Source organism: Canis lupus, chromosome 18 (genome assembly GCF_011100685.1).
Source record: "Canis lupus familiaris isolate Mischka breed German Shepherd chromosome 18, alternate assembly UU_Cfam_GSD_1.0, whole genome shotgun sequence".
Classification (NCBI taxonomy): domain Eukaryota; kingdom Metazoa; phylum Chordata; class Mammalia; order Carnivora; family Canidae; genus Canis; species Canis lupus.
In genome coordinates this window covers 41825093-41835287 of record NC_049239.1, presented here as the reverse complement: position 1 = coordinate 41835287, position 10195 = coordinate 41825093, and the positions used below count along the sequence as shown (strand labels likewise).

The 10195-nt window shown below is 37.6% G+C and overlaps 1 protein-coding gene and 1 pseudogene across 1 annotated transcript; one reads left to right on the top strand and one right to left on the bottom strand.

The window, feature by feature from the left end:
• Positions 1 to 1240: 1240 nt before the first annotated feature.
• Positions 1241 to 2151, top strand: LOC119864134 (annotated as a pseudogene).
• Positions 2152 to 8054: 5903 nt separating this feature from the next.
• LOC119864133 (olfactory receptor 4C45-like) lies at positions 8055 to 8984 on the bottom strand. The gene has a single exon (XM_038562487.1). The coding sequence runs from the start codon at positions 8982 to 8984 to the stop codon at positions 8055 to 8057; it is 930 nt and encodes a 309-aa protein (XP_038418415.1).
• Between the last annotated feature and the right edge of the window lie 1211 nt (positions 8985 to 10195).

Sequence of the window (10195 nt, the reverse complement as noted above, 5' to 3'; positions counted from 1 at the left end):
GAACCTACATTTGCTGTCTTGCACTAAAACTAGGAGAGAGAAAAATGGGGCAACTTGCTGATCAACACGGAATCTTCTCCCCAGTGTTCTTATATCTGGGTGTCTCTTTCTCTGACACTTAGTGACTCTCCCGTAATTCTTATCATACAGATCTTCAGCAAGTTGGAAGATTCAGCTATTAAGGAGGCCTGTGTTTCCAGAAAAACAATAGGTTGGTGGTGGGTTGGGTTAGTGTCATTTTTTTGTTTGTTTAAAACTCAGATAGGCCCAGGCATTTCCATATCATTATGAGAATAAAAGGTAAGAGGGAATATTCTACCAGATGTATTTATAGCTGGTTAAGATGGGGTATCTGCTCTCCCTGCCCCTGTATTTCCTTTAGTAAACAGCCAGATACTCCTTATTTAAGAGAATCTTTCACTGATGATCATCAAACTCTTGCTCTGAGTCCTTCCTGTAGATGTAGAGGGACAAGTTAGCTTTTAAGCAGAACGATTGCACTAAGCCAATAGGAGCGCAAAAGCAGAAAAATGTAAAATGTCAAGGGCAAATAGGAAGAGTAATGTAAATTTGGCTTCCTGGAGATGATGCTGCCCACAGCTTGGGTTCATCTCATCAAGGAGATGAGCAGGGGGAGAACTGGGAAGTTGGGGAGGTCTCCAGTTCTCCCACTCACGTCCTCTCAGTCAGGCTTTAGTTTGTTTTACATCCGTTTCTGTTACCATCAGAGACCCCGTCAGAAAGTATAGAAAACCTCATTGAAAAGTTCAAGAAGAAAGACTTAATTCAAAGGGTATGGACTACATATGCAGAAATTTCAGGAGATCCTAAAAATTCATGGTCTTCTCAAGTGCCATAGTATCTATGAGGAACCATCCTGAAAATTGTCAGAGGTGCACTCTTGCTGAATTAGAAAATCTGCCACGTGTTCAGTCAGGAGTAACAAAACTAATTTAAAATTTACATAATTCAATTAATATTTTCATGTAATAACTTAGATATCTACTGCCCAGTGTTGCTAAAGTTTAAACAATAGTCACATGATCACATTTAGTAGTTGACAGAGTGAATTGGTATAAAAATTTTGGAACAGAAAGAATTTAGGAGAGACAAAGGGAAGTGGGGGTGTCCCAAGAAAACCTTGCAACACTTTTTCCCTCCTACGATTCTGTTAAAATAATGTTCTTCTCTTGACTTTATAGGCAATAGCATATGTGCATTCTCCTTCTTCTTGGACTCTATGGAAATGCCACACAATATCACAGAATTTTTCATGCTGGAATTCTCACAGAATGCAGAGATACAGCGGGTCCTCTTTGTGTTTTTTTTTGGTCATCTATGTGGCCACGGTGTGTGGCAACATGCTCACTGTGGTCACTATCACCTCCAGTCCCATGCTGGCTTCCCCCATGTATTATTTCCTGGCCAACTTGTCCTTTATTGACACCTGTTATTCTTCCTCTATGGCTCCTAAACTCATTGCTGACTTCTTGTGTGAGGGGAGAGCCATCTCTTTTGAGGGCTGCTTGGCTCAGCTCTTTGGAGCCCATTTTCTGGGAGGTGTTGAGATCATTCTGCTCATGGTCATGGCCTATGACCGCTATGTGACCATCTGCAAGCCCCTGCACTACACGACCATCATGACCAGGCATCTCTGTGCCCTGCTGGTGGGGGTGGCTTGGTTGGGAGGCTTCCTGCATTCCTTGGTCTAGCTCCTCCTGGTCCTTCAGCTGCCCTTCTGTGGGCCTAATGTGATCAATCACTTTGTCTGTGACTTGTACCCCTTGCTGGAAGTCGCCTGCACCAACACGTATGTCATCGGCGTGCTGGTGGTCGCCAACAGTGGTGTGATCTGCCTGTTGAACTTCCTCATGCTGGTTGCTTCCTATGCTGTCATCCTGCGTTCCTTGAGGTACCATGGTGTGGAGGCGAGACGTAAAGCTCTGTCAACCTGTGGGGCTCTCTTCACTGTTGTTGCCCTGTTCTTTGTGCCTTGTATATTTATTTATATGCAGCCATCGGCTACTTTGTCCATAGACAAAATAGTGTCAGTTTTTTTATGGTATTTTGACACCTATGTTGAATCCACTCATTTATACTCTGAGAAATGAAGAGGTAAAAGATGCCATAAGAAAGCTCTTCACTCAGTAAGAAACTGCAGGTGTAAAATGAGTGGTAAAGCAGGAAACAAAAATGGGTTTATTTCTGTAAGTGTAACAAACTAAAACTTGTTTTTATTATTGAATATCACCTTATTCCATTTTACCTATGTGTCCATCTTTGTAGATTTTTATGGCTTAGTGTTTTCCTAGAATTCCATAATTTGATGATAATACATCTGTATGAGACATATAGGGCACAAATGATTATTACGTCTGTTTTAGAAATGAAGAAATTTCTAATCCATCATCCATATCTTTCAATAGCAACCCATGTTGTATCATTCAAGTCTATGTGATAACTGAGTTGTAAAAATATGAGGCAAAATACAACTTAAGGCAAATCACTTCATGCTTAGCTGTGTACAGCAGTCTGTGTCCATCTAGGCAGAGCTTCTATTCCTTCTCATCACCCTGTATGACATCCCTGGCATAGGTGCTATTCTATAAGACTTTAGCTCTGGAGGCAGATGAACCTGAGTTTCTGTTTTATTTCCTACACTTACTTGTAGCATGACCTTGAATAAGTAACCAAATTACCACCACCACCACCACCTCTACTTCTCCTCCTCCTCCTTCTTCTGCTTCTTCTCATTTTTTTTGAAGATTTCTTTATTTTAGAGAGCATGTGTGTGTGCATGTGTGGGCAGGAGAGAGGGCAGATGAGAGGGAGATTGAGAGAATCTAAAGCAAGAGTTGGACGCTTAAGGCACTAAGCCACCCAGGTGCCCCTAAGTGACAGAAGTTCTATTGACCTCTGGTGTCTGTCTTTAAAATAAAAATAAATATAATGCATATCTAAAGTGTTATTGTGAGAATTAAATTAGGAAATCTGTGTCAAATTCAGAATCCAGGTTCTGGCATATTTACTCACAGCATGTTTTGTTTGATTTGTTCTTCAACCTTTTCCTAACCTTGCATACAGAGACTGCCTTCTTACACTTTTCTATCTCTTCTAGGTGTGAAATACATGCTGTGCTTAGAGTAGATTGGCTTAGTTTTTTGGGCAAGTGATGCAAAGTGGCATTTCCTTTTATTTTTCTTTACTCTTTTTTTCATATTCCAAGGGATGCCTGTGTTCTGGAATCTGAAATGTATGTCCACATTTGCCCCATTCTTTTCCTGCTTTTAAGAACTCTAATCCACTTGATGGGATGAGCACTGGGTGTTATACTATATGTTGGCAAATTGAATTTAAATTTAAAAAATGTAAAAAAAAAAGCATTCTGATCCATCCCTTCTCAGATTTCATTCTTTAAGAGTTAGGAGGCTCCTATAATTTATAATAAACTTCTCCTTTATTTCAAAAATAATCTGTAATTCATCCTGTTGCACCATATCTACTTTTTACACTAAGAAAAAACAAACTAGGAATTAATATGAAAAATAATCTGTCTACTACAAATATTCAACAATTAGTCTCCAAGAACCAATAAATTCAGGAGCTCATCAGGAAGTAGTTCTTATTTTATTCCCAAATGCTATGTAGTCTAACAAAAATAAACTTTCAAAGTTCCTAGGAAAAATTAATATCATCTTTCATTTTGTCACATTCCAATAGTCTAGTTAATAAAACTAGGTGTAATGGAGACCTTCAGTTCTCTACCTATTCGTATTCTATTGTTGGAAAATAAAAGTGCCATTGAGCCAATTTTCCAATCAACTAATAAATATGAAGTCACGATGAAGCTTATTAAAAAATATCATTTTCCTCCCACAATCGCCACAATGTCCCACAATTTTATCTCCAGAGACTTTCTAGAAAAGCATACTTACTTCTTTGAAATTTGACAAGCACCTTTTAGTAAAGTTAAGATATCAATTAGCATAATGGACTGATCCTAATGCTTGTTTTTTGTTGCCTGAATCATGGTTAACAACAGCCCAACTAACTTATGAATGCTCCCTATTTTTGAAAAATTTCAACTTGCTAGAATAAACACATGAGTAAATATCACCAGAAATTTTCTATATGATTTAAAAATTATTGCTAATTTTATTTACAAAGGTAGCAGTATCTCCATTTTGGAGTCTGGGGTAAAACACCTTTCTCCCCAAATACACATTTATTTTAAAATTCAGAATCTAGGAAAACAAAGGTGGGCAATCCACACATGTGTGAGCCCACACACACAATTGTGCATGTGTAAATCCATCTATAAGCCATTACCCAGAGATAGTCCCTATCAGTGTTTTGGTAGATAACTGGTTATCCTGGTTGTCTTTTCCTTTTCTCCTCCTCCCTCACCTCCTCCCTTTTCTTGTCCCACCACTCCTCCCTCGATTTGTTCTATAAACTTGGTTAAGGCTCTGCTATCCTGAAAGGTCCTCTCTGGGGCTAACTGATTTTTCTGTTCAGCTTAAAAGCTATCTTAAACTTTCCTGATCATAGGTTTCCTTGTCCAAAAAGCGGTATTTTAATTCTTAGTATATGCCCTTGTGAAAGGTGAATGTGCATGAAGAGCACAGCACCTGACAGGTTGATGGCATCTAATGTTGGTTGGCCCTTCCATGCCAGTGGGCAACAGAGGAAGAAAGGCTAAAAATAGTTTAGCTTCCAAATTTAAAAACTGTTGAAAATAAGCTTGTGGCGTAAAAACAGAACTGTATTTGCGAATTTTACTCCAGTGCTTACTGTTACGTGGCTACTGGCAATCTACTTTAAAAAAAACACCTTTTCCTCTGTCTTGAACTTTCTTCCCTCATGAAGTTTTTTTCCTTCCTTTCTTTTTTAGTGGATGACAGCAGAATGAGCACATATTCATGTCAAAATATTTGATATTTCTTTATCAGGGGAAAGTAGTGCAATAAGCCACAGGTCACTTCTTTATGTACAAACTATTGCCAACGGAGGAGAAGATAGTTTCAAAAAAATTTCCTGTTATGTGGGAATCAAAACATTCATGGAGTTACAGATTATTGCCTAGTCACTAACTGGTCTTTGCAGACTTCTATATTTTCAGCCTGGCCTATCTATGAAGGTAAATCCACCTTCAAATTGGTCCAAACAATGAAGACCCAAAGGGTTCCAAGAAGAAAATTCAATTCAAAGATTGAAGAGAAATGTAAAAATTTTAATTTGCTCTCCGGCTGTATTGAGCAGATACAAATGGATTTGATAATGCACAAAGGCTTTGGATCAGACAGGCTTAGATTTGAATTATGAGGTAGGAAAATTTTAGCTAATTGATCTTGAGCTATATATATATAATTAACCTCTCTAACCCATTGTTTCCTAAATCATGAAATGGGGGAAATCAGGATTGTTGCAGTTATTGGGCCATAGTAAGAACTCAATAACAAAAAAAGTGAATACAAAGCACTTTGCACCTAGTAAATAAAATAATTTAAAAAATTAAAAATAAAAAAATAAAAATAAGGTATCATAATTATTTATACTGGCATTGTTTCATTGATGTTCACACCATTCCATGGGCAGGTTCACCATTATGTTCAAATAAATGTTTTAAACAGAGGTAAGTTCCACAGTTTGAGACTAGAGTTAAGGAAAGAAATAAGGACATAAATTTACTGCCTCCAAAGCATACAAATGAGTGTGCAGGTTAGGACATAGTTCACAGAAGGTGCTCAAAACATAAGCTGTCATCATCAGCATCATGAGCATCATCATTCTTATTTTATCATTATCCTATTTTCATCCCATCTTTGATGGGAACTACTTTTTAAACAAAAGGATAAGTTTGATATTTTAAACATACTCCTCCATCTACAAGGTGGTCATTCAAAGGAAATTCTGGTAAAACATCTATGTTTTGGAATTTATTATTGAAGGGTAATTGACATACAATGTTATGAAGTTTCAGGTATAAAACATAGTGATCTGAGAGATCTGTACATTATTTAGTGCTCACCAAGACAAGTGTAGTCACCCATCTGTCACCCTACAATATTACAATATTATTGATTATATTCCTTATGCTGTGCTTTTCATTCCCTTGATTGATTTATTTATAACAAAGCTTGAACTTTTTAATCACCTTTACCTATTTCACTCTTTCCCCCACAACCACCTCTGTCAACTACCACCGGCAACCACCACTTTGCTCTCTTAACTATCTGTTTGTTTATTATGGCAAAACATTTATTTTTAAAAGGCCTTCATATGGAATAAGATTTAACCTGATATGAAGTCCTGAGAACATGAGAAATGTTAGCACCATATGATATTCAAATCCCTGGTTGTGAAATCACCTTCTGAAGACAAGCTTCTGAGCTCTTCCTCAGGAATCATAAGCTCTGTACAGAGATGTGTCTGTTGGTCCCTGGCATTGGGTTCTCCCTTCTCCTTCCAGAGCACCAGAGTGGGATCCATCATTAGTGAGAGCTTTTGAAATAAGTTTTGCTTAAACATCTCACACTTGCTCTATCCAGCTTCCCCATTTGTTACTGCAGCGGTGTTAAGGGCATTTTATCCCAGAATAGGGAGTTGTTGGTGGGCTAGCTTTAGTGTCCAGAGATCTGCTCCCAGGTTCCATTAGCTTCCTTGTGGAGATAACTCTCCTCTATATTGTCCTTACTCATAAGCATGTGACTTATTTTTATTTTGAAGTGAAGTGGGGTTGGCACAGATGTTTGGTCCTCCTGTGATCATGCTTTCCATCATGAATGATAGTAGCAATGTTCTTGGCCTCCTCTTGTCAGCAACTATAGTTCCTGGCATACGTTCTGTCCTGGTGACATATGTAGGCTGTAACCATGTCTAAGCAATTTCACTAATTTTTAGCTGATTTGTTTTTTCAATCTAAGTCATTTTATTCTTACAACTTAAGAGAGTGGGTAATGCTATTTTAATTTTATAGAATAAAAAAATCCATAGAGAAATGAAGCAATTTGCTTCCATTCACAAAGCTAATTAATGTGGGAGACAAGATGAGAAATGAAGCCTATTTGATCCAAAGCTCTTAATCTCTGACTTCAAAGCATCTATTTCTGAATCTTTCCTAGAATTTCATTATGTACATGTTATGAATTCTTTTCTGTAATCCAGATCTGTGGTCCTTTTTCAGTTTTGTGGCACTATTGGTAATTTCCTGCCCCAGCTGTTCAGAGTCTTCCTTTGTCCACGTCTAAAACATGACTTTAACATACAGATATTTTCTGCCTTAACTCTGCAGACTTGATCAATTGTATTTCTTTTGCACCAGCCAATTCTGCCTCTAATTCTTTCTGTAGACAATTGTATACTACAGGGAATGGTGGTGATGTAATTTTTAAAAGAACACAGCAAGTGTTCTCATGACTGTGACAAGTGATAAGTTTTTTTTATTGTTGCTGTGCAGGAACATCTATAACATCTATCCTTTCAAATTTAGGAAGAAAAAAACATTTTGGATGAAAGTACTTCTTGAAGACTCCTTGGTGTTCTATATTTTTTGCATATATAGTTGCTTTTCCTCTTTTAAAATAACATTTAATTCTAGCTGTAGTGCTGGATATAAAGTGTGTTCAATAATATTGCTGCTGATCTGTTTCATACCCACAATCGGGACAGCATTATGACTTTTGTGGCCCTTTGCTCCTTTCATCCTTATGAATCCTTTTCCTCCATAAAAATATCAAAAATTATATTTTATGACTGTGTTAGCATAAAGATGACTATTCCCCAAGTTGCATTTAGCTTATATTTATTTTTTCTTCATATTTTAAAAGAAATTAAACTGTTCCAAGGCCTCCTAAAATTATTGCAGGCTCTAGGCACTGTGTGTACTGTGCTTTTTAATGGGTACATTGACCCTGCCCATAATATAAGTATTCCTGAAGAAAACTGACCCAGATAGGATAATTGATTGTCCCAAGTGTAATCAACTAATAAAGGGAATAAATCTCTATAAATTATTACTAGATATTTTTGTGTAAATAGTCTAATCATAAGATTCATTTATCACCAGTTTTCATTATTTGTCCCCAGAGTTTCTTCATGACATTTTTTACTTCTGAATTTCTGAGGGTATAGATTAAAGGATTCAACATAGGAGTTACTAGGGTACAAAACACAGTCACAGCTTTGTCAGCAGGGAAGGAGGTCGTGGGTCTCAGGTACAGGAATGAACAAGGTACAAAGAATAAGATGACAACAGTGACATGAGAAGCACAGGTAGACAGGGCTTTGCGACGCCCTTCAGAGCTATGAGTCCTCAGGGAGCGCAGGATGACAATGTAAGAAGCAACCAGCATAGAAAAAGTGAGCAAACATAGTGATCCACTGTTGGCAGAAACCAGGGGCCCCAAAGTGTGAGTGTCTGCACACGCTAGCTCCAGGAGAGGTATTAAATCACACAAAAAATGGTCGATGACATTGGGGCCACAGAATGGTAACTGGATCATGAACAAAACCTGGATCCCTCCATGAACAAAGCCCAAAATTCCAGCCATTCCTACCAAGAATCCACAGACAGGTCTGCTCATAATGGTCATGTAATGCAATGGCTTACAGATGGCTACATAGCGGTCATAAGCCATGGCAATTAATAAGATGATCTCAGCTCCAGCAAAGAAATGTTCAGCAAAGAGTTGAGTCATGCAGCCATTGAAGGATATGGTGTTCTGCTCAGAGATTAAGTCAAAGATCATTTTAGGTGCTATGGAAGAGGAGTATAAACCATCTATAATGGACAAGTAGGACAGAAAAAAGTACATGGGAGAACCCAGAGCTGGGCTGATGAAGATGGTGACTGAGATGAGCAGGTTACCTGCCAGTGTGATCAAGTAGGTGATTAAAAACACAGCAAATAAGAATTTCTGCAGTTCTGGATTCTGGGTCAGGCCCAGCAGAACAAATTCTGTTACATTGTTCATCCTTTCCATGGAGTCAGCTTGGGTTATGAGCACATGGTCCATCTGGAAAGATCATAGAATTTCTTTAAAAAAAAAAAGATTATTTATTTAGTTATTTAATTTTTTAAATTGAAGTTTGATTTGCCAACATAAAGCATAACACCCATTGCTCATCCCATCAAGTGCCCTCCTCAATGCCCATCACCTGGTCACCCCATCCCCTGCCCACCTCCCTTTCCACTTCCCCTTGTTTGTTTCCCAGAGTAGAGGTCTCTCATGTTTTGTCACCATGTCTAGTTTTTCCCACTCACTTTCCCTCCTTTCCCCTATAATTCGTTTACTATTTCTTATATTTCCTGTATGAGTGAAACCATATAATGATTTCTGACCAGTATTTTTAACTCAACATGAAAATCTTCCATCACTTCTTGGTCCTCGTCTCTGGCATTGATGGAATCACACCTTCCATTCACCTCTACTGCTTTGGAGATAGTTGTCAAAAAGAGTCAAAAGGTTAAATTTCTCTTATTCATATACATTGAATAGTGACAATATGTCATAAACACTAGAATAAAAGCAACATGTTATTATGAATGTTGACTTATGATTGACTTCCAGATTCTGGCTCTGAAACCTTACAGATGGCTTTCTCTCATTGTTTTTGGGACAGATTTCATCAATATTTTGAAATTATATTTGCTCATTGGCATGAATATAGGTATATGAACACAACATTCTTAAAAAGTCAACTGTATAACAGATAGGAAAGTACCATCCTTACTATGTCTATAAAAGCATTGTTCTTTGAGCTGTGATTCCTTTCTGTTAAACGAATGCACATACACACAGAGACAGAGCTGCAGATGGAGTGTTTCCCCTTCAGAATGCCAAGGAACTATATAACAGCTCTTTGAGTCACATTCACTTGGCAGCCCTGGATGTTGTGTCTGGCTCAACATGGCTATTACATACTCACTCTTCTCACATCTTTAGATGCAGACATGTAAGCGATACAAAGATCCCTGAAAGTCCTCAATATTTCTTAAATGAATTTCCTGTGCAATTGTTCTTTCATCACATATAGAATAATGTTCTGGAATAGATAAATAATCGTAGTCACATTTTACAAATGGAATTAAATGAGTCATGAGGTTTCCCTGATTTTCCTACTGTTGAGAGAGAAATACTATCTAAGATAAATACAATTTTTTCTTTTTGACATAATTTTAATCAGTTAAAAT